Source organism: Alosa alosa, chromosome 19, assembly GCF_017589495.1.
Source record: "Alosa alosa isolate M-15738 ecotype Scorff River chromosome 19, AALO_Geno_1.1, whole genome shotgun sequence".
NCBI classification, from domain to species: domain Eukaryota; kingdom Metazoa; phylum Chordata; class Actinopteri; order Clupeiformes; family Clupeidae; genus Alosa; species Alosa alosa.
Window position 1 is genome coordinate 8,104,525 of NC_063207.1, and position 25,634 is coordinate 8,130,158.

General features: G+C 40.2%; 1 protein-coding gene across 3 annotated transcripts; it reads right to left on the bottom strand.

Annotated features, from left to right (window-relative positions):
* Positions 1-2,523: 2,523 nt before the first annotated feature.
* On the bottom strand, positions 2,524-25,592 carry kif6 (kinesin family member 6). 3 transcript variants are annotated; one of them, XM_048228662.1, is made up of 21 exons: positions 25,456-25,592; positions 24,661-24,761; positions 24,093-24,167; positions 23,329-23,476; positions 22,314-22,423; positions 21,357-21,486; positions 20,656-20,862; positions 20,146-20,289; positions 19,421-19,507; positions 19,031-19,134; positions 14,899-15,004; positions 14,163-14,313; positions 13,793-13,963; positions 13,404-13,506; positions 12,986-13,041; positions 12,128-12,178; positions 11,745-11,829; positions 11,123-11,279; positions 9,240-9,310; positions 8,066-8,207; positions 2,524-2,988 (listed from the first exon to the last, which is right to left on the bottom strand). In XM_048228662.1, exons 1-20 carry the CDS (start codon positions 25,513-25,515, stop codon positions 8,078-8,080), a joined length of 2,247 nt encoding a protein of 748 aa, XP_048084619.1. In that variant the 5' UTR covers positions 25,516-25,592; the 3' UTR covers positions 2,524-2,988; positions 8,066-8,077. The 3 variants fall into 3 exon arrangements, with proteins under 3 accessions (XP_048084619.1, XP_048084618.1, XP_048084617.1); XM_048228661.1 differs by having other exon boundaries at positions 2,524-3,074; XM_048228660.1 differs by having other exon boundaries at positions 2,524-3,115.
* Between the last annotated feature and the right edge of the window lie 42 nt (positions 25,593-25,634).

A 25,634-nucleotide genomic window follows, 5' to 3' on the forward strand; every position in this document is an offset into this window, starting at 1 on the left:
GCCATGTATGCAAATTCTCAGTGTTGAGAAGGTAATGTGCATGACACTGCTGGCAGTTCAACCTGTAAACAGTGGAAAGATTGTGTACCAAAATCAGTATGATGATTATGATCTGCTTTCAGCAAAGTTCATCATTGCAGCACCCCCTCGAAACTGTTCATCATTACCACACTCTGTATGACTAAAACGGCGTGTGAACTTATTGCATTTAAAATGAACATCCCTATGAAACACAATCAATCACAGTATTTGGTTTTGGTGTCGTAGTGGTAAATAGGCTCAAACTACCCGCAGACACTAGTAACAACCTCCCAGGTGTGGCCAAAGGAGAGGCTGGAGAGCCACATCCAGCGAAACGTGTGCTATGGCTCATGTTAGAGATGATCTCAAATATTTTACAACTATGAGGAGACATGTTACCTTGTGAATGTAATGCAGTTTTAATGAACCAAAATAAAATCAATATTGGCCAAAATTGTCTGTTAGCACATTATATTATTTCATACCTCCAGAGCCGGATGAAAGATCTAAAATTTTGGTATACTTACTTAAGGCCTGATTAGGTGCTTAAAGGAACCGTATGTAAGAAATGTATTTCAATTAATCATAAAATGGCCCTGATATGTCACTAGACATTAAGAACTCATGTTAATTTCGAATACTTATATGACTGACAACAGGATATTGTCATTTAAAAAGTGAAGTTGCAGCCCTCAACTGATGTTGATGTTGTGTTTTGTCATGTCATGTTGTGTTTTGGCCTGATGCGCCACCCTTCACCTATCTACTAATCACAAAGTCAGTAGTGTTTCAGCATCCGAGTTGGCAACCGCGAGTCAGGGGGGAGGGGGAGGGGATACACCACTCTACAGTAATTTGAAAGTGATTGCAGTACTAGTTTTGGCCACAATCTTACATATGGTTCCTTTAAAGGAGAATTCCAGTGTGATATTGACCTAAAGTGTATTGAAACATGATACCGAGTGTGAACGTATGTCTCATAGCCCATCTCGGCTTGTCCCCTGCACTCCAAAATCTGGCGCTAGTTAGCCGATGCTACCAACAGATAATTCAAAAAACAATTCAGTGGAAATGCATGGATTCCAGTTTATTCCAGTAGCAGCAACTGGAATCCATGCATTTCCACTGAATTATTTTTGGAATCTGATCCCTTATCATACCTGTTCATTCTTACTCGTTGCTTTCGACTTATCGTGACTAAATTCAAGATGGCTGCAAACGCTAAACTTCGTGGAAGATACTGTCTGTATAAATCGTCTTGTAAGTAAACTACCAGTGCTTTTTCAAAGTTCTCAATGTCTCGTTTTAAATGTCAGGGCCCTCGGAAGTCTACCAATGAAGTGTGGAGATACATTGAGCCTCGTAAATGGGTGTAAAACAGTGATTTATTTGCATGGCTAGCCCGGATGCGAAGCACCACTATTGAAAAAGCTGTTGGTAGCATCGGCTAACTAGCGCCAGGTTTTGGAGTGCAGGGGACAAGCCGAGATGGGCTATCAGACATACGTTCACACTCGGTATCATGTTTCAATACACTTTAGGTCAATATCACACCGGAATTCTCCTTTAAGATTGTGGAATCAAAGGTCAAGGTTGCATGGGGTCACACAGAGAAATACAGTGTTTGCACGATATCTTCCAAGCAGATTAAGAGTCATTAGCTTCCTCAAGCCTAGCTTAGTTAATCACTATAAAGGCCACGAGGTACTCAGTCGTGGAGGTTAAAGGTCAAACTTTGTCCAGGTTTGAGTTAACACTTTGTGTCAGTTTGATTTCAAGAATGCCCTGAGTGCTGCTCCACTAATCAACCATTCTTATGGTTCTTCCATCTCCAAGGAACTCTGGACTTTATTCAGGACTACTGGGTTCTTAATAACCTGTCTAAGTGAAGCCTTCCTTCCCAATTGCTCAAGTTGGCTGAGCAGTCAGATCCAGGAGTTTTCTGACGGTGATTTGAATGAGCACATTTGTTTTAGTAGCAGTCCTTACTGAAAGTCAACCCTACACTGGTCATTTTAAATGTATGGGCATATTTGGAGAGCCTTGATAAGCTACTCTTCACTCATTCACTCATGATCAATTATTCAAAAAGTAATTTTGTAAGGATGACTCCAAATGCAATACATTTTCCCTCTGTTTATGTGCATATGGTGATATTAATGTGATTTAATACATCTTTATGTATTTTTTTATTTACAGTTTAATGTAATTTATTAATTTTATATTACTATATCTCCATACCACACCATATGAGACAGGTCTGAAGTGTTTAGGATTTGTAGTAAATATATGCATAATTCGTCTGTTTTTTTCCTTTCCTGTATAAGAGGTCCTCGGCCACCAAAACACCAGAGAACCAGAGAAGATCTGGATTTGTCACTGTCAGCCATACTAAATACAAAATCAAGATCTAACCTTCAGTAAAGCAGTGAGAGCAAGTTTTACAAGTTTCCTGCTGTCATTTGTTCAATGCAAATCACTGTTCTGAGGAGCAACTCGCAAACAAATTTATTCAAGATATGCAAAGTCAAAACAATTCAAGGTCTTTCTCAAGCAAGTGCAAGTGGTTGTGATGTGTAGAGCTATGAATGACATTGCTTGACTTCAGCCACACACTTCCTCTAAGTCAAGTCTGGACAACAATTGAACTGCATGTACAGAATAAGTTGGACAGAAGATTTGGAAGATGTCATTAAATAACTACAGTCAAAGAAACAAATGGCCCCTGACAGGCACATTTAATAGGACAAGCACTATAGTAAAAATTACAAATGCAGGTAAACATGATTGGACAAGCCTCTAAACAAACAAACAAACAAACAAAAACTGTGCACAAGAAAATGTGGTTAATGCTCAGTCTTCGGTGCTGTGAGAACCCACTCAGAATGATTCTTCAGTGATTACTCTCAAGAGCTGTGATGGTGCAGAGTGAAGAACAGCTGATCCTGTTGTTCATCCCTTGGACATCTAGTAGTGACATACACACAGCAGTCCATCCATTATGTGTGGCTGACATTTTTGAAGTCAGTTGGGTTGTAGAGCCTATATAGCACCTGTTATTAAAATATTAGTTGACATTCAGTAATGCCTGGGCCTGCAATCGAAACACAACACATTTCAAACCAGTTAAAATAAAACACAGGTTGTTATACATTATGCATACCTGATGTATGTAATGTGTATAATGCACAACCATATTACAGTTACTGTATAGAAAATACATGATCATATATGTGTAGCCCCGTCACCATTAGCACAGCCATTGGTTGCGTTGAAACGTCTTTACTATTACCTAGTGCTTCATTCATTGCTTGAAGGCTTAACACATAATTTGGCCGGTCTCAGTTCTTTAATAACTCTCTTCCTCAAGCTTTTATAAATAGTGATGAAAAGGACCTATAGGGGGAAGTGGACCTCCAACTCTATCATTATTGCTTTAGGTTTTTCTAATCTGTATCTGAGCCACTGAGTTTTTTAAATACACTAAGCTCTGTGACATTTACATAATGTGTTACCAGCCCTACCCACAACCACGGCCACATGCTGGACTTCATTGTTTCGCATGGGGCTTGAGGTCTCCTCACGGCGGTCTCTGATCCCCCCACAACCACGGCCGCATGCTGGACTTCATTGTTTTGCATGGGGCTTGAGGTCTCCCTCACCCCACAACCGGCCGGTCTCTGATCCCCACAACCACGGACCGCATGCTGGACTTCATTGTTTTAGCATGGGGCTTGAGGTCTCCTCACGGCGGTCTCTGATCCCCCCACAACCACGGCCAAATGCTGGACTTCATTGTTTCGCATGGGGCTTGAGGTCTCCTCACGGCGGTCTCTGATCCCCCCACAACCACGGCCGCATGCTGGACTTCATTGTTTCGCATGGGGCTTGAGGTCTCCTCACGGCGGTCTCTGATCCCCCCACAACCACGGCCACATGCTGGACTTCATTGTTTCGCATGGGGCTTGAGGTCTCCCCACGGCGTCTCTGATCCCCCCCACAACCACGGCCACATGCTGGACTTCATTGTTTTAAGATGGGGCTTGAGGTCTCCTCACGGCGGTCTCTGACCCCCCACAACCACGCCACATGCTGGACTTCATTGTTTCGCATGGGGCTTGAGGTCTCCCTCACGGGCGGTCTCTGATCCCCCACAACCACGCCACATGCTGGACTTCATTGTTTCGCATGGGGCTTGAGGTCTCCTCACGGCGGTCTCTGATCCCCCCACAACCACGGCCACATGCTGGACTTCATTGTTTCGCATGGGGCTTGAGGTCTCCTCACGGCGGTCTCTGATCCCCCCACAACCACGGCCACATGCTGGACTTCATTGTTTCGCATGGGGCTTGAGGTCTCCTCACGGTGGTCTCTGATCAATACGGTATTTTCTTCTCTGTTTCAAGTTAAAATTTTAAATTTTCAACTTTTTGAGTTTGTCATGTGTATTCAGAATACAATGGACTTCTTGCGCTTTCCCTCTCTACGTAAGACTTAAAAGACATGGTCTCACAAGAACAAACCCTGAGAGACACAACACATTCAATTCATGCAATACAGTTTTTTTAAAAAATACAATAAAGTACTGCAGAATAAAGAACAATAAAAACAATACCAGTACAGTAAACACATTTAATGTACCCCAAGACAGTAGATAAACACAACAGACTTATAACCTCTGTGGTGTCAGTATAGTGCATATAGTAGCTGTTCAGTAGCTTCACTGCATGTAGAAAGAAGCTAAACTTGATGTATGGTGTGTGATTAGAGTGATTTGATGCTTTTGGATGGGAGGAGCGAGAACTGGGTGTGTGTGTGTTTGTGTGTGTGTGTGTGTGTTTATTCAAAGATAGAGTACCGGTAACTATACCGGTAACCGGTAAATATAACTCAGACACATTAATTATACTGGAAATATACTGTACATCAAAGTACAATAACACATAATGTCATATAAAATAATATGACATGAAGGCTTTTAAGGAGAAAAACACTGATTAAAAAGTTTCCTTTAGTTAAACCACAAACCAATCACAAACTCCCCTGTCCAGGGTTCTTGCAGGTTTCAATAAGTCAAATTTAAGACCTTTTTAAGACATTTTTAAGACCATAAAGATTGAAATTTAAGACCTACACGACGCATTACCCAAAAACATTCAAATCAAAGAAATTCTGAAAAAATCATTGAAAAGTCGTTGAAAAAGCATTAATTTATTTAATTTACAGATAAAGCAATCAAACTAGTAACCTTCCACACCCAACGTCTACAACCCAACTGATTTTTACATTGCTCACTTGCAGTATACTCAAGGAAAAATATCCGTGTCACGTACCAAATGCCCTAAACCTTAAGCCCAAAATGAAAATAATCTAAAACAAACTAGCCCTCAAATAGAATAGATTTCAGCAAGGAAGTCAAAAATGAGACGAGTTGAAACTGGGTGTGAAAGTGTGTTTTGGGTGGACACTCTGCACTTGTGTACCACTTGTAACCAACAGCAGACATCGCTGTGATCTAGCCAGTGTTGCCACAATTACCTTGAAAAAGTAATCTGATTACTCCTTTAAAAAGTAACTTAGTTACTTTTAAAATCAAGTAATCAGTAATGTAACTGAGTTAGATTACAAGTTACTTTATTAGTTACTTTCAGCAGCTGCCGACAACACCCCCCGCCGCCTCAACATAAAAATGACAACCGGTTTTGTCAATACTCACTTTATTGGAAATGCATTTTAACAGTAATGTCAACAATGTATAGCAGACATCCCAACCTGAAAAAAAGTAATTTTAGGGAGGTAGCCTTTTAGCCTACTTAGATACTGAAATTCAGATGTTTGTTCAATAATGTCTAGTCAGTACACCAAATAAGGAAGGCCTATAGATATAAATTGTGATGATAGAATATGTAGATTTTGGTAGTTTGGGCTTTTCATTTTCAAAAAGAGAACAAACGGGAGAGCGCGGTGTTTGCAAAGAAAAGGCTTTTCATGTAGCCTTGGCAACTAGCCATCTAGTATAGGCCTGAATAATAGCAAATTAAATGACACTTGTTAAACTCACCTCAACAAGTCTTTTGCAGCCAATGCTACAAACAGTACAGTGTGCAAGACTATCATTATGTTTTACTCTTATGAGACAAGGGTACACTTTCGTGTAGTCTGATGTGAAATTGGTTTTAAATGTTCCTTTTTGGGGGCCACTGACTCTGCCATGATGCTCCTGTTCCTAGATACACTGAACTGATTAATTTAGTTTGGGAGAAAAAAGATAAAAGCCCACCTACACTGAAAATTGATTGGTTGATTTAGCCAAACAGGCCAGGATGCTCTGTCTTGGATGCGCTTCAGGCACACACGCACCACCCCTCTCTCTCTCCCTCTCCATCGTGTGCGCGCTAAACTCAGATGCACAAGCGATTTGAATTCCCGGTCTGGCTTGCGCGCTCTTGTTCGTTCTAGATTCCGGGGGATTTTTATCTAATTTGCGGGTGTCAGGGAGCCACTATCGGGAGACTCCCAGAACTTCGGGAGACTTGGGATGTCTAGCTATACAGCACTTTGTCACCAGCACAGAGTGTACAACGTACCTTAATGTTATCATGTTTAGCAGACACAAACTCAAAATAATGACTGTATAGCTAAAATGCGCATCTCTCTCCTCCCTCTATTGTTGTTTATGTTTGTGTTGCTGCGTGGTAGGCTATTACACGTGAGTCATCATGCTGAAAAACGTGGCGTTAATCCCGAGACAAGAAAAAGCAAAGAATATATCTTTTACTAAGGTAAATGACAAAAATAGTAGGCCTAACACACAGTGACTTGGATAAGTCACTTTAATCTGATTGCTAGAAATAGTAGCGCGTTAGATTCGTTACCGAAAAAAGTGGTCAAAATAGAGAAACGCGGCATCACTGGATCTAGCCATGTCTCGTTGAAAGTAGGAAACGCAGACATATTTTGAGGGCAGGTATAGCATGTATCACGGGATTTGTAGATTTATCACTGCGTAGGCTACGTACCAACACCAATATCCCCCAGAAAGAATTACAACACACTGAACCAATGTTCTGAGCATTCTGCTGGTTTTGTTACAATGGTAGCAAAGACGCTAAAGCTCTGCTTTGCAACCTACGACTCAATACTTTTTTGCTACTTTGTAATAACTTTCTGCAGCCAGCGTTTCTGGAAATGAACGATGGTAAAATATTTTTTAGACCCGACTAAATGAATTCTAAGACCTCGGAATGAAAATCTGTCCGTTTTTAAGACGTTTTAAGCCTTAAATTTTAAGTTCTGAATTTTAGGCTTTTTAAGACTTTTTAAGACCCGCGGGAACCCTGCCTGTCTCTCTCCTGCTGGACTGTCATTAACTGTTGCTATAGTAGCGCACCATTCATGCCTCCTGCTGACATACTTGGGTTAATGTAGAGTACTTAATAGAATGGGAATGAAAAACAACCACGACTATGACAACTCATAGACTACTCTGGAAGTGTCGTACATTTCTACAAATGATCACAGGCCACATTTATTGTTTGCTTCCACAAAAGACTAAAGTTAGTGCTTTCATTGTATGGCAACTGAATGGGTTTGAAACTAGCAACTCATGCTTGTGGACACTTGGTATCAGGCGCCCACCCAACTTTGTAGTTACGGTAATGATCATGTCCAGCATTCAAGCGTCATTCAATCTTCCTGGTCAACCTCCAGTCCATCATCAAAACTGCTGTTTTTGTGATATGAGTGAATTATGTTTCAACCTGGATTTTGTTGTGTTTACAATGTTTTCTTGCCTAACCTTCCGGTCAGAAGGTTGATGGGGAGCGTATATGTGGCATACTGCTGCTGTATGTAAGGAATGTGCAGACTCTGTATATTTCTTTTATAGTCTTTTAGTAAAGGCCGCAACTTGACAAAAAATTAAAAACATTCTGTCAGGCTCTGACAAAAGAAAGTACATCTACAACTGTATTATTTTGGCCCCTAACAAATAAAAAAATTTCAAATGTATATAAGACTGTAAACTCCAGCTGTACGAATGTACCTGACATAGGCGTTACTTTAGTGCACCAGCTCTGTTGAGCAGGCTCTGTCTGGCCCTGATGAAGGCCAGGATGTCCTCATCTGTCTCTCTGTCTCCAGTTAGGGGGATAGAGGAGTCCGAGAGGCTGGAGGAGGTCAGGGATCTGAAAGAAATAAGTCAGAAGACAGTGTTGGTGAAAAACATGTTTCTTGGTGTTTTGTGCCCCCAACGTTGTCTTCAAGGCAGCGCTGCCTGGAAGGCACTAGGGTTAGCCATGGGTTAAGGTTAGGGTTAGGGTTAGGTTTAGGATTAGGTGCCTTTCGAGCGAAAAACACGGCATACCAAAGTGAGACACGAGATCCTGTCACGGAGAAGTACAATCAAGATGCAGAGTTTAATTTGGCTGCATACAGGAGAGAGGCACACACACAAAGCACAATGCACTCCAGAATATGCGTCTCTGACTTGACACAGAATTATCCAGGGTTTAAGTACACAACAGCTAAGGATAGATAATCATACAGTAACAGTGGCAGGAGATATCCAGGCTACCCTAATCAATGACGCCAATGGCATTTGACGCAAAACAAACTGAGGAAAGTGATATCAACCCTGGCGCCTTACATTATCCATTGTTGGGACAGATATTATACAGGGTCATGAAGTAGGAGCATACCTATAGTGCCAAAGTGACCTACTAATGAGAAATGCAGAATACTATTATATTATATATATTGGAATATTGGACATAATGCAGAACATTAAACCACAAATTTGAATATTGGACATAATGCAGAACATTAAACCACATATTGGAATATTAGACCTAATGCTCTATTCCACTTTCTCTCAACAGACACTCAAAATTTAAGATATTCCAGAAGACACACACTTAAAATACAAGAGAAACCATCTTAAAATAATATTCCAGTTTCTAGGCTAGCAGAGCAGCAAAATCAGTTTAGTTGGCAACAAAATAACTGTAGTTGTACCCTAGCCTGTAAGCTTGATTTGTAAATTAGCATCACATTTTAATTAAAGATGAATTAAATCATCAATCATTTTGTGAAAATTACACAAAGTCAAACACTTTTAGTTTAGAATATACAGAATATTTCCAACAACTGCTCTGCTTGGAGCCCTAATAATTCTTGCAAAAACCCTTTTGTACGTTTGTGTCACTGCTAGGAATTACCTGGTTACTGGATTGCTTGAGACAGTTGTAGTGGATTTAGGGACAGTAGAGGTAACCTCCAATACTGGGTGCTGTGGACAGATGAGTAAATTAGATCATCAGAATGATGTCAGTGTGTAACAACCTTAATAAATGAAAGAGATAAAGCCTAACTGAGAGTTGAAGTTTGCAATTCTGCATCTGCTGATGGAGGCTTTAATGAATGTGACAGAGAGCAGTATCATTACGGTAAGTCTTACGTCTTTTAGAACTTATTCAATGTCCTAACTGGTACTTACACAACTAGATGTACCGCAGAGCGGTACAAAATATGACCGCCGCCCAGTCCAGCACATTTTTTCCACAAAAATAAATCACGCTGAAAGGCCTATATGATTCTAACTGTCTCACTAAATTGCATTATCCACACTCAATTCTCACTGGTATCTGCTAGACAACAAGTACCAAAACATGATTAGTTCATAGATTTCACAAGTAAAATTCATTTTATACAACCCCCCCCCATCTTGCCTGTTCATAATTCTGAGAAATTCTTGAATTGTGTGCATGTGTGCATGCACACGTTTATGTTTATGTGTGTGGGTGTGTGTGTGTGTGTGTGTGTGTGTGTGTGTGTGTGTGTGTGTGTGTGTGCGTGCTTGTGTGTTTGTCTGCGTATGTGTGTATGTGCATGTGCATGCATGCGTACATATGTCTACTGTGTGAGTATGTGTCATACGTATGATTACTGTGAATGTATGTGTGTATCTGTTTATGCACATGTGTGCACATGGAATGGGTTAACATGACCCCTGGAGGCAAACATACAGAAAAAATTGGTCATCCTAGGCCCTACGGTTCTCAAGATATTCACAGAAAACTGTGTCTGCCCTACCCTCCTTTTGGGGGTCCAGTCCAGCGGGGGCTACAGATCAAAACGAAAAACGATGGTTCCATGCTATCCATGTGGGGTTACATGCCCACCAAGTTTAGTGTACCCGGTCTTTCAGTGTCCCACGAATCCTTGTTGGTGTCTGGTCACTAAATGTACACATAAATCATTTTATTGTAAGGCCCCCATGAACGAAAGTTCACAAAACTTGGCATGCATTCGAAGGTGTCATAATGATCCTACACTTTCAATTTCATTGCAGTTTTGACCATGTCAGCCAGAGATATTGTGATGAAAACACCTAATTTTTTTGCTTTTTAATTTTTAACTAGGTGGCTATACATGAAATAAGTGGTAATGGGATGGGTTGACATGCCCCCTTAAGACCAACATACAAAAAAAAGTGGACCTCCTAGGCCCTACGGTTCTCGAGATATTCACAGAAAACTGTCTCCGGCCACCTACAGGCCAGTTGGTGTATAGTAACATAAATTAATGTATTGTGTGGCCCCCCATGAATGGTATTCCACAAAACTTGGTGTGCATTCAGAGGGTGTCATAATGATCCTACACTTCCAATTTCGTGCAGTTTTGACTATGTTAGGTCACAGATACCTGCGATTACAACACCTCATTTTTACTTTTTTTGTAAAACTAGGTGGTGCTATACATGAGTGGTTATGGAATGGGTTGACATGGCCCCATGGAGATCAACATACAAAAAAAAAATGGTCCTCCTAAACCTTACGGTTCTCGAGATATTCACAGAAAACTGTGTCTGCCCTACCCTCCTTTCGGGGGCTCCAGTCCAGCGGCGGGGCTACAGATCAAAACGAAAAACGATGGTTCCATGCTATCCATGTGCCGCCGCTTCGCTGCGCGGCGGTCATAATAACAGTCCTAGTTTGATAGCAATATCCCCTAGCAGAGTGCGCCTTTTCTGCCCTGATGGGCAAATAAAATTGACACGCTAATATGATAAGTTAAATCCTAAAGGATATACAAACTGTACCTGTGGATCAGGCTGTGCCACCTGTGCTTTCTTGGCTTCGTGTTTCCACCAGTCCTGGAAGTCCTTGTGCAGCTTAATCTTTGCCTTCTCCAGCAGCAGCTGCAAATGCTCGATCTCTGTCTTCAGGCCTTTCAGTCGGCCAAAGGTGCTCTTATAACTGTAATTGACAGCAGATCTTAACAAAGTACTGGCCTGGCCTGTATCTAACTCCAAGTCGGAGATCACATTGGAAATAATGAAATGGCAGCGGTAAAGTGTAACACAACACTCAGACCATAACAAAAGAAGTTCTCTATCTCGTTCCAAAGTTACACGAATGGTCTACACTCGCGTTACACTCTGAAAGTTCAGCCAAGTTCAATGCTCAAATTGTTTGACACCAGCGTAACACTGCCACAGCAGCTGTTCCACTGAGGAACCATAGAGAACAATAAGAGATCTGCTGCTTGTTCCACTGAGGAACCATAGAGAACAATAAGAGATCTGCTGCTTGTTCCACTGAGGAACCATAGAGAACAATAAGAGATCTGCTGCTTGCCGCTGGTCAGTGTGATCCGTGCCTAAAAAAACACATATTCCCTGAGTTATAACGGAATCATGTGGCTCACGTGCACACACATACTTATTTTTCTCTTCTTCAATTTGAGCAAGTAGCCTCTCCTCCACAGGGTCAGCTTGCTCTGAGACTGGAGATCCTGTTGTCACCCCTACAGAAAAGATGGCCAGTCATTACTTAACACTTAATATACCCCCAATTATTGATAAAGCTGAGAAGGTGCAACAAATCAGGTGCTAGTGACATATCGTAAAAGCACCAATGACCGGCCCTTTCGTTGGAAAATTCTAATACTTCAAAGTAACATTTGATAAATTAACCTTACATTTTTCAGTAGCCATAGGTGTGTAGATTTGAACAAAATCTGGTTCTTACCGGGGCATTTACTGCCTGAAATATCTGATGTTGTTTACCACCCAATCCCAAGTTAATCTCTGATTATAACCTACCTTGCACAGCGATCTGCCGTCTTCTGAGTTCCAGCTGTGTCTTCAATTCATCTGACACATTGATACAAGACATGAAGGTACATGGAGGAGACACACAGCAAAAAGTGTGGCAGGTTGCAGGTGCAGGACAAAAAAAAAACTGACTCAAATGAAAAAATATAATGTCCGCAACACTGCTTCAGACTCCCATATATTTAATGCACAAAAGACAACGTTTCGACATGAAGGTACATGGAGGAGACACATAGGGCATGAGGAGTATAAGTAATAGAGTTATATCACATGCCTGGTACCACTGGAGTCAAAAGCTTGAATATTCATGTTGATTGAGTGTAAATCTAATAATTATTATGTGTCAAATGTTTAATTTTGCTTTTTCAAAGTCAATTTTGCTTGACAAAAAAAAACATAATAAATATGTGTGCTTTTTTCTGTTTTCTTTTTTTGTTATGTGTAGTCACATGACTGAACAATTGAAAAAAACAGAAAAACATCAGTGGAGCTGTTCCTTCACGTATCTTGTTAGTGTTTAGCACTAAAGGGTTCTGTGTTCCGGGTTGGAACACACGGCAAAAATGAAAGACAAACTTTCACAGCACAACACTGCTGACTTTATCACTAAAACACTATATTGGCAAAACCAGCTGGCATATTAGCAAGCTTCTAGCAGTGGCAATAAGGTACTGTAGGTGTGGTGTTTGCATGGTTTTGCACATCTTTTAGGTAGCTAGCTCACTAATTTTAGACCAAAACTCAGTACCGGTAGTACTGATAACTTGACTTTGAGCATCTCTTGCTATCTCTAGAAAATGCTATGGTTTGCCCACATACAGTCCATTTTTAAGTGGAAATACTTACTGACTTTGCTTCTTACATTGTTGACCTTTTCTCCTAAAGCCTTGGCTTCAGAATACCTGTAACAAAGGACAGCCACATTGGACCTAGGATAGTTATCCAACTGAAAGGAGTGAACAAGTCTTGTTAGGATCAAGGATTCCAAAGTTAAGTTGATACTGGTTTACTGTTGGTACACAGGGCCATGTAGGTTTAGACCCCCCTCTTAATAATAAAAACCTTAATTTAATAACTGCATTTTATGTTTATTTGTGTTATCTTTTATTTGTCTTATATTTAAATTTGTTTGATTATTTGAAACATTTAGGTGTGACAAACATGCAAAAAAATAAGAAATCAGGAAGGTGGCAAACACTTTTTCACACCACTGTACATACAATTTACATACAAGACTGAGAAACCACTTCAGACAGTCACGCACCTTTGTTTTAGTAAAACCTTGTTTTCATCAATGATCAGTTGGTCACCATGGTCTCTCTTGAAGATATCAAAAGCCTCTTGCCGTCCTATTGAAAACTCTGGATCTAAGGAAGTGAGAAAATCGTTTGAGTTTGTGTTGAATATGTGGGTCTTATCTATTTGACTGTTTATCTTTGAGATCACCTACAGAATTGTATTGACAACTTGACAACTGTTGACTCAGTACGCACAAAGAATAATGATAACAAAAACAAAAGGATTCCTAAACAGGCCCCTGGTTAATAAACCCCAGAGGTATGGACGCTGTATACAGCTGCGCCACAGAACCCGCCACTTTTGTGCACCTTCTTAAAACATGAACTGTACCATTCTGTATGTGAGCTCACTTGCCTTGCTTCCTGTATAACGACTTCTGGAGAGGGGGCAGTTCTTCCGCGCTCCTTCGTATGGATAAGTCCTTGGGGAGTGTGGCTGTAGAGGATGCAGGGGACCACTGGGAAAGCTGGGCTAATGCCTCCTGGGCTCGCTTTTTCTCTTTCTTTAACATACTCACCAATATACCTTAAAAGCTGAGTCAAGGATAAAATAATATAAAATATGATATTGGTATGCACATTTTACATCCACATTGCATGACCAACCAAAGCGTCTGCTAAATAACATAAACATAAACATAAACATATTAACTGCCACAGAATCCAACACATTAATTAAACAATGGATGGACGTGAACGCATAAACCATGAGAAATAAAGGATACTGATCTCATTGTCTCGCTGAGTAAGCATATCTTTTAGTTTCTTCAGTTCTGTTGGAGATGAGCTCTGCATGTGATCAGTCACAGTGGAGCCTGGAGGCACAGCACTGTCTCCATTGCTGTGGTAAGATGATGGACGTTCACAGATCTTGGCCTAAGAAAACATTGCACAATCACTAGCATCATTATTGCTGGTTTGCTGGTAATTTGAAGCAAATAACCCTTTTTAAAATACATTTTTGAGAACATAAAGGGACATATTCTTTTCCTTTTCATCCTAGGGGAGATTTTTTAAACTCACAAGAGAAAATGTTTTAGTCATGAAATACACAATACCTTCCATAATATGAATGTATATGCTCTACTATTCAGCAAGGTCTTTTTATGAATTCCTGTCATAATAATTCTCTAGAGCTGAAGTTAATCTGGTTTAAAGACAGGTCATTCTACCAAAACTGCTGTCCTGTGATTAAAGACATTTACAGCAGTAAAATCCTCCACTCAATATTAGGATCGTTTAGGACTCGTGATAGGGAAAACACTGAAAGAGTGATGAAATTATATGAAAATAATTTGCACAAATAATGTTAAATATTGCACTCATCAGCTCTTCACATTGTCATATACCATAAAAATAAAATTGAACAACAAGATACTTTCCTATCCAGATCCTATCAGATCCAGAGATTGGAAAATATGCATAACAATGCATACATTCAAGATAGAAAGCCCTACTTACTTTTAGCAAGGAGAAACAGTAATGATTTTTTCTCATGTCAGGGCCCAGCTCGAGTTTCACCTCAGGGTCTGCATCATCTAGAAAAACCTTCACTTGCTCCTGTAGTCTGCATGTGTACGCGCACACACACACACACACACACACACACACACACACACACACACATTTTAACCATTTATTTATGTCCACAAGAAAATGGTACAGGGACACAAATATTAAGGATGCAGTACAATACATACGCAAACCCATGGATCAGTGGCATGCACCAGGTCTTCACAACTTAATTTGTTGGCAATAATTTGTTCATGTGCACAACACAACAACTTCACAACACAAGCACAATACTCAGTTCTTAAGGGTATAAGTAGCATCGTCTCTGCCATATCTGTTAATATGCTGTCAGAAATAGCAGAGATGGCACAGTACTTTGCAAGCTGTTTAGCAAACTTTTTGGCCATCCCAAGTTGTTGCAACCCTCTTACTACCAACCTGTGCATGTGTCCTAGGTTACCAAATATGAAAATGGGTAGTCTGCAGCTGTAGCCTAGCTCTGAGATGGTGTTTAGGAGTGGTTGGTATTTAACTACCTTGGTGTAGAAATCTTCCTCCATGCTAGAATCAAAGGTGCAGCCTACCTCCAAAATGTACACCTCACTGGACTTCTCATTGATGATAACAACATCTGGTGTATTGGCAACCAGGTGTAAGAAAGTACTAGGGTTACTATTGCAGTGCTGAAACATGGATGGTTTTACCTGAGAGTTTGTACATTCTTACTGAAGGTAGAAAATAGTTTGATATGTCTTTCACTACTCTACTATTCTGTCATGACGTGCTATTAGGGGTGTAACGGTTCATGTATTCGTATTGAACCGAAACGGTACGGGCGTCACGGTTCGGTGCATGAATTTACACGGAGAATACACGGTATAAATAAACATAAAACTCGTGTGCCTGATTAATTAATGTCATGCGCAATTACTGTTAAGTAGCGAGAGTTCTTTAGCGACACCTAACGCTAATCTGTAGCCTCGCCTTAGCTCTGAAGCTCTGATTGGCGCCTATGTTTTTTTGTCAGGTCGTTGGTCGAGTCAGTCAGTCAGAGATAGTAGCACTAAGGTGGCGACACACATTAAAGGATCAGCTGGTCTCTTCGCAAGTTTGAGAACTTCAGTTACAGTAGTACAGGCGAGAGAGTGGTGGATAAGAAACTGTGTGTCAGCGTTGTTCAGCAGTTGTTGGGTATGTGAGTGGAAATATATGCTACACATATTCGAAGCAATCACCCAGATTATGTAGGCTACCAATCACTGAAATGAGAAAAAAAAAAACTTCCCCTGCGCTTCACCAGCCTTTGGATACACATACAAATAGAGTCAAAACCTATGGCTTAAATTAAATAATTTCGTAATGACAGAAAGCTATGTAAATCGCGTGGTAATTACCTTTATGTTGGGGTAACTTGTAACTTCTCACACGAGGAGCTGGTAGTGTTAAGTGCATAGACAGTAAGTGTCAACGCTAACCAGGCTAATAAACAAACAATGCTACGGTGAGTTAACGTCGAAGGGCAAAGTCATGTGACTTCTAGTTGTAGTCTGTTTATGAAATGAAAGGAGCAATTTCGTTTTTTAAAAGAAGGCAAAATAGTGTGATATTTTCAGTTAGTAGGCTAGATTATTACTGTACGCACACTGAAAAATATTGAGGCAAATTGTAGACCCTTCCATATACAACTAAACACAGATGTTGAAGGTCTTGCTTAAGTGGATTTTTAAAAATCATTATTCTATGTAATTGGCACTTTCAGAAATAAGAGATGCTGTAGGCCTATTTTAAGTTTTATAGCTGATTGTCTTATTTTGTTTACAACTTACAGATGGAGTCTGGGTACTTATTGTACTGTTTAGCCTACATCTTACACACTTCAGGCTGTTGCAGATAGCTCAGGGAAGAGACTGTATGACACTAGGTGGTACAGCCTGATACATGCACAATAAAAAAAATTGCTTTCTGCATTTTTGGTTTGGCTTTTCCTCCATTATTACCCGAACTTCGTACCCTGAACCGTGATGTCCGAACCGAGGTATGAACCGAACCGTGACTTCTGTGTACCGTTACACCCCTACGTGCTATGTATTCTTTTGTAGGCATGGCAGCAATTTAGGATGTGTGACAGTGTTTCAGTGATATGTTCTGAGTTGTGATGCAAGCAATGAGGGACCTGAGTTGTGGGAAACCAGATAGAGAGGTTGAGTCTAGTAGGAAGGACTTGTAATCTGGCTTTAACTGTACATGTGAGAATGTCCTCATTCAGTGCAGTGTTCTTGAGGAATGAGTGAGACAGAGTGATCAGCAAAGGGAAGACATGCAAGTTTTCCCTGAAGTTTCAGTCCAGTCCAGTGTTGTTGTTGATGATGTTGGTGTAAGTCCAGTCCAGTGTTGTTGTTGTTGATGTTGGTGTAAGTCCATAAGAGTTTTCCGGCCACCTGCAGATGTAAGCAGGTGGCTGTGACCACCATATGTGACTGACTGTTGCCTTGACAGCAGTGAGAGGGTCAGTTATAATGTCCTCTTAGACCATCACAGTCCCAGAGTCAGACCGCAGAGTCTCTCTCAGACCACTCCAGTGACACTCCTGTTCGCAAGCAAAGGTCATTCAGATCTGACCAGTCTGACCAGACCCCAAAACCAGCAGAGTGGGTCAAGTTTTCTGCTGTTTTTTCTTTTGAATCCTAGGAAGTGGGGACCTGACTCCCTGGCCAAAGAGAACTTGCGTCTTCTTAGGTCCAGGAACAGGGAGGATCGAGCCAGCTCCCTAACATCCTTGTCGCCACTGTTCAGCATGTTCAGAAGATGGGAAATCCGCATGCTGGTGTAGATCCATTCCATGTTTGGTACCCCCAGTCCCCCTTCCCACTGGGGGTGAGTAAGCTGTTTTCCGCAGATTACTTTGATAAAGGAGCCTCTGTACACATCTTTCACTATGTCAATGAACAGTTGAGGTAGTTGTATTTCCTCTAGTGATCTGATCATGACATTGTGCGGTAGAGTCCCAAATGCATCACTAAAGTCTAAGAAGACTAAATGCAATCTGCAGGACTCATGCTTAAAGTCATCAATCCCTGTTTTAAGGCAAAACACATGCTCATTCATACCTTGCCTATTGATGTATGTATTGATGCATTTTGCTTGGTGGATAGGATGTCAGCCTCCACCAGCCAAGGGAGGACTCTGGCCAGGATGCATTTCATGAATACCTTGTACAGTAGATGGTTGGGAGGAGGGATATATCCCTCCATGTTGATGGGTCTTCAGGGATGTTGTCTTTTTTTGCAATACGATGTACTAGTGCTCCTTTCCAGGACACACACTCACACACACACACAGGCCCACAATAACAAAGATGGTGTAGTACTTCTCTAGAAGGCATTGGCCAAGCCTTACCTTTGAAGTCATTCATTTTCAGAGAACTTGCTAATTTACATAAACAGGCACAGACACAGCCACTTTTGCACGCTGGGTCATGCACAAAGTATTATACGGGCAAACTGATTCTGCCAAATAATTAAGTTAGCTGTCACTACTGTGCCATAGGTCTTGGCGCATTGTCTGCCATGTTGCACATTGTGCAAATCCAAGCCCATTATGATAAATGATTCCAGTTGACTTCAATAATCGCCATCACACACTACTTTGTGTAGTCTTGTCTTGTTACTTGTCCCGTAACGGTTCTTTGACACACATTTGAAAAGAAAAAGGGTATTGCAATTTTGTTATATTTTAGTGGTTCTCAAAGCATTTCTAATCGAACTTCAACAGTATATTGGTGACCAAATGAATTGCATTGATGTGGGATGGCATGAACTTGCCAAATTGAAACATCAATGATCAGCCTCGACAATTCCACAAATGCCCCATGCACTTCACTTCAACCTCACAATATTTATCATAACTGTATCAGACAAAAGTGTATGGGTCCCAGTAAATTTGATAAATTGACATGCAATGGACCTTATGTAGAATGACACTTATGTGAAGATACTGTTCATTTCTAAGGAAGTAATATATCGGGGCATTGTTTGTCAACAATCTAATCCTTTTTACAGAAATGTAAGTTATAATTGAGCACCTCTGGATCTCATGTGGAGTTAGAACATCACTCCTCTGCTCTCCAGTTATCATGGCAAGCTCATCCTTTAGGGTCTGCACCTCCTTCTTCAAACGCGTAATTAGCTGAGAAATTACAAAAAAAAAGTCAGTGAAATGCTATATCTTTTGCGGTAAAGCAGGGCCATTAATATTTTCAGCTTGTGAGAAGATATTCACATGTGTAATAAAGTTTCTAAAGCTGGGTAAAATAATTTGTTCATGTGCAAAGAAATGTTTGGACCTATAGAAATATTTTGTGCGTGTGTGAATAATAATGTGCACAGGCATAATGTCCACATGTGTAAATAAGTTTTATTATTTTAGCTGTAGAAATCTTCAAATGCATTTAATATTAAAAGTAACCTCTTACCAGTGTTGGATCCAGTTCTTCATTAAGAAGAGCTTCATTTTTTATCTGGGCAACCCGTTGGGCAAAGCGGCAGGTGGAAATGGACTCCTGTTTGATAACACAGCAGGAGACACAAGCAATGAAGCAAAGGACTGATATTTCAAATTCATTAATTAATTCAATTAATTTGTGTTGATGACATGGTTTACTCAATCATAGTCCTGGGTTCCTATGTCTTTAGTTACAGTTTTGTACTCTTACGTTTGTATTACCGGTTGTTGTGTGCTTTGTTTACTTCCTGTTCCTGTTTATTAGTTCCTGTTTACCATGTACCTCCTTGTTTATCTAGTGGTGTATCTGTCATTTCCTGTGTCTCTCTACACTGTTTGATAACTGTTTGGTTTCTTACTCTATCACATCATCAGTTCCATCAGTCTCTCTTCATATTCTCTTGCCTTCTTATTCTATTTAGTCTGTATTGCGTTCACCTGTTAATCCAGTGGTCTGTGTCCGGTCATTCATTTCTGAGTAACTATGCAAAATCTATTTGCAAATGTAATACCATGACAGGGGTTAAAACATAACCTCATTAGCAGAGGTAATTAAATTGGTATTATAGTCATCAACTAAGAGGTTTTTAAAGGCAATACTGCCACATACATTCTGAATTTATATCACATTTAAACGGTCAGTTTATTCTATGGGATGTGGGCCTAACAGGTGAGATTGAAAAGCATGAAGCTTACATCCAAATTTCTTGTGTCGACAGACACAGTAGCAATCATAGTGGTCATGCAATTGCCACCCAGGCTGTCCCTCAGCACTGATGTCATCATTGAGTTGCGATATGGAATATGGGAGCGATTCTTCTCCGAAAGGGCAATGATGACCTAGAGGAAATAATAAACATAGCAATCTGTATCTGTGTAGCATCTGACACTCAGATACAGTACATTCATACCGGACATAATCTTTTCAACAACTATTGATCATACAGTGCCTTGCAACACCCCTGAAAGTACTTCGCATTATAGGTTGTTTATCCACTAATATTAAAAAAAATAAATACATTAAAAACTGAAGCTTTCAACCATGTCACAGTTTAGGGTTTGCCTGCCTGTATGTGTGTATGTACGTAATGATAGTAGACAAATAACTTAGATTGAATACTTTTGCGAGCCATTGTATAGGCACATATTCAAGCATACAAGGAGAAACTATATTTAAATGAACTGTTGTGAAAGTCTGCCCCTTGCCTGCTCCAGGTAGTGCAAAGACAGGTTGATGTATTTTGCTTCCGTGAGTTGCTGTCCCCCTACACCTGTTTTGCCCACACGTTCAGAACCGGCCAAGTCAACCAGGTGCAGCTTGGAGCGCCGCACTGTGGCTGAACCCGGCTCCCGGCTACAGAGATGGATAGTAAAAATACAGTGGGAGCGGGTAGAGGCTTGATTCATTGGGGTCTGCAGCAGGGAAAAAGGACAGGGCAGACACATGAACGGCAGATAAGAACGGAGAGTTGTCTAATACTATACTAGTATGATATGAATCTGAATATTCATATGGACTATTCATAGTCAAGTTTATTTATATAGCACAATTTAAAACATAAAATATTTTTTAAAAAATAAATAAATAAATAGATAATAGAAGACAAAATTAATAAAGACACAAAAAAAACCTATTCTCATTTAGCACAGATTTCTTGTCCCTATCTAAATCAGATGATGTGTTTGCAGCCCTCCAACTCATAACGTTGGTAAGAATAAAAACTACAATCATAATGCAACAAAATGCATGACACTTTAACATCATGTAGAATCATCAATTGTAACTAAAATAGTAATTCAATTTCAGTCGATTTCAAGTTAAATTTCAGCAAAGGTACAACAACAACAACAACAACAACAAAAAACAACAACAAAAAACACTGCCTCCACCAACTGTACCCACTCACCTCTGCAATCATTCGATTGGTATCCCCAAGGAAGAGCAAATTTAAAGCCTCCTCCTCATTGTCAGACTGCAATAATGACAGGTTCTTCAGATGGATGTTCTGTTCTGTGTCCTCGAGGATGGTTACCTTTCTAGAACCAGAGTTAATGCACATGAACGCACATGAGTCACTTTAGCCAAAATTACACTCCTGTGGACACAGTCTGCCCATAATGTTCGTACAGCTGTACTAACATGTTAGTGCCCGTTTCAGTCATTATTTCTTCGCTACGTGCGCCTAAAAACTTGACAACGTACGCACAAACTGACCGCACATGACTGTAACTGCAGTATGCCAGCCACAGGAGAGCAGAATGGCAAGATGTGTTTTCATTACTCATGCACTCGTGGGGAAGTCGAGAAAAGTGGGGGTTTCATACACAGACATGGGAGGGGAAACGTTGAGTTAGGAGAGGGATTAATTAGGTTTTCCTGTTTATGAAAACTATGAGTGATGGTGCATGTCTGTTTTGCAGTGGAAGTTTTCATCCTTTTACAGTAAAAGCAGGTGTAACTCAGATTGTGGTTGAATGTGTCAACTTTCAGAAACAAAGAAATCAGTATTCAGAGCACCAGTTTTGTTACTTATTTTGTTATTTAATGTCTCACTTTCCCTTTTTTACCTTATCCACTTCTCAACATAGATGCCTGCTAGACTTTTTATTTGTTTGTTAGCTGCACAAATAGCTTGGCACAAATAGCTTGAGTATTTTGCAAGTGGAGTATAATTATTGCTCAACATTATCTTATTAGCATGTATTGTATTATGTCCTGATTACTAAACGTTTGACTCCTTTTAATGATAACAGTCAGACTTATTTTTTTTAACTGTGCTGGACATTGAAGATACCATTTAGTTCTGGGCACCACAAATTGTATTAGAGCATAGAGCACTTGCAAAATTATCATAATTACTTACGGCAAGTCCTCTAGGGTAGATGCCTCCTGACGTGGGTCGAGCAGATCGAAGCCCATTTCATTGTAGATTTCAAGGTAGGATATATGAGTCGTGTACACCATGCTTTTGTCCTGTGGATAAAATTACCAAAAAAACACTGACCAAAAAAACACTGATACCTGACATGTCATTCTATATGCTTTTGCACATATATACAAAGTTGGATGTATCTATCTGCATAAAACTGTCCTTGAATACAGAACACCAGAGACTTTGCAGCTACCCCTAAGGACCTTGGAGAACTACGCCATGAAGTTAAAGCTGACTGATATACAGCAGATGTTTCTATCCAAAGCGGCAAGGACTCGCAACGACGGTGGGAATCAAACCCAGGTCGACCGATTGCCAGTCGTGACTTCACGGCCGCTGCACCATGCCCTTAGAGCTAACCCCTTCTCAGTCCAGGCTGTAGAGATTTTGTATCGCTAAAGAGATGAGTGCATAGCCGCCTCTAAGATTAAAGAAGTTCCCCAGACTAACCCTGGCAACCATCATAGAACCTGATTAAGAACTTATGAAACCCACAGGCATACAAGTTCACCAGTCACGACAAGGTATTTAGGGTTTGAATTGGGGTGAGATAATGTGGACATCTGCAATTGAGGTGCACTAGAGTTATGCCTATACTAACATCCCATTTTGCAAATTGCTACTAATTATTGTAGTACAGTATTCTCTTTTTATATTGCTGCTGCTTTGCAGTACCACAAGGGACTGTTTTTTATCCTTTATAAAACTATGAGAGTAGTACATGACGTGTCAACCTGCTAGCAAACCTTTAATCAGAACCAACTAAAACGACTTACTACTGCTTTGAACACAGCAATACAAAAATAAAATAGAATACAAATAAAATAAATACTACTACTATTCTATTAAACATAAAATAAAATAAACACTACTACTATTCTATTAAACATTAAAGTTCGGCAGCATCTTTCCTGTCAAAGTTTTGACACACATACTGTAAACACACCTGGCTGAAGTGCTGGTATAGGTACGAAAGTGTACGGGGAATGATTCCACGGTCCGAATAGCGCTCGGCTCCTCCCGTGATGGTAAACGTCTTCCCACTCCCGGTCTGGCCATAGGCAAAGATGGTTCCGTTGTACCCAGACAACACTCTGTTGACAGAAATATCAACTAATTCAATTAGACATTAGTCTGACTTACCTTGACATTATCACTGAAAAAGCTATAATACGTACCATTGTTTAAGCATATCCAGCAACATCACTGATGCACTTTGGATTGCCCCCACTGTTCTCCACATAAAATGATAATTACTCAGCTTGGGGTGGTAGCGTACTGGATAAGAGGCTCATTCCCTCACTCTGGCCTCCAGGACACTTACTAGATCTGCACATTCTTAACTTAATTCTAGGATTCAGCTTTATGCCCACTGCCCCTTATATTCTTAATCTACATAGAAAGGCAGTTCCAGTGATGCAATGTGCTCCCAATGTGGTCATTGGGGCCTGGCATGGCAGCTTCTGCCATCGCTGTATGAATGGGTGAATGTGAGGCAATACTCTGTAAAGTGTTGAGTACTTGGAGGAGGAGAAAAGTGATAAATGCAGTCCATTTACGTGTATTTCGCTCACACTAACCTTACTCTCAAAAACTACAGGACTACTGTAGCTCTCCTGAAAAACTGTTGGCACTAGTAAAACAAATATTCCACTATTTCCTACCAACGTCATGAGACACCCAGTAGAACTTGTAGATGATCCATCCTACCTGTCAGCTACAGGCTTCGCGATCATCTCAAAAACGTCTTCCTGTTTGCATGCTTGATCAAAAATCTTCTGGAATCTATCAGGGAAATTAAAGAAACAAGTAAAAAATTGTACAAGTTTGTATTACTTCTTTTTTTATTATACAGCTCTTCAGAATGCTGCAGTATGTTCTACTTAATTGAATTGGCTATTACAACAACGGATGAACATAAAGAGAGATTGAGTGCTTAGCAGGCCAGTTAAATACTTTTTCCTGAAATGTTGGTTAAATATGTAAATGAGGCATTATCTAATTTGGGGTATTTGGATACATTCCAAGTACAGAAATCTGAACAGGTTCAGGTTCAAAATTCTTGGTCACATCATTATAATACTATTGCAATATTCTATATTATAATGCTGTTCACACTATTAGAATACTATTATAACAAATATTGTCAGATATATTGTTTTAATAGAAAAAATGTCATTGAACATTACCTTTAACTAGTATCTCTACTCCGGTATTTGGGAGCTGGCTGTAGCAACTAACAGTTTAAAACCCATTCTGCCCTGAACTACCACCTTACCTGAATCTGTACTTGTCCTTTTTGTTGTTGATGAAGCCATCAGCAAGATCCTTCGGCACCTCAAACTCCAGAGAGTGGCCATCTTCATCCACAGAATAAGCCTACATATTCATGCACCCACAATGGATATAAACCAATAACTAACTCAATGCATTTAGGCTACTTTTTTCATTAAGGCTCTACTTTGTGTAAGTTGCTTTGGACAAAATCGTCTGACAAATACCATAATCGTCCATAACCAAATGCCACCGATGCATATGGCTAGCTACACACCAACATAACAGTGGCATGTTGCTGTTATACATGAATAAATAAATAAACAGACATACAATTGCAACCTTAAAGATGAAGATATGGATATACCACGGAGGAATAGACTGTATATATTATGCCTTATGTCCTCGATCCGAAGAAAAACACGTGGGTTAACATGACTTGTTTTATCAGTCGTTAGTTTTGTGCACTGAATAACATTAGCCTACTAAATGAGTTGCATTGTTTACATACAGTAGCCTTTGCATACAGTAGCCTGGCTTTACGACCTCCACCAATACCAGCCATTACAGTAATTTTAGTTGGCATCAGATAACTTAAGCTTTTTTCAGTCTTTTTTCCAGACTTTTTCAAAAGTTCATTAAGCATCATTTAACACTGACTTTACTTTCGCATAACACTCATACATTTGCAGATGACAGAGCTAACTTAATCTTGCCACATGGTACCTTGGACAGCTTCCGATGTTATGGTGTAACGTTACACCTTCCAAAACTAACGTTAACAGTTTTAATCACTCACCGACACTGACTTCTTGTTTGGTTTAACGCGTGCAAAAATCTGAATCGCCTGTTTGACCATTTTTTTTTTTATTTTCACAAAATAAGTCAGCGTAGGGTTCTGTAAAATTACCCCTAATGTATCCCGGAAGCCCCGTGCGTCTTCCTGTTCACTTTTTGGTTTTGTTACATTTGTTGCTA

Coding starts and splice junctions, on each gene's coding strand:
- kif6 (XM_048228662.1), bottom strand. CDS start 25,515: ATGGTCAAACAGGCGATTCAGATTTTTGCACGCGTTAAACCAAACAAG. Junction 21,487..22,313: donor TCTACCCTAGAGGACTTGCC/GTAAGTAATTAT, acceptor CTCTGGTTCTAG/AAAGGTAACCATCCTCGAGG. Junction 19,135..19,420: donor AAGAACTGGATCCAACACTG/GTAAGAGGTTAC, acceptor GTAATTTCTCAG/CTAATTACGCGTTTGAAGAA.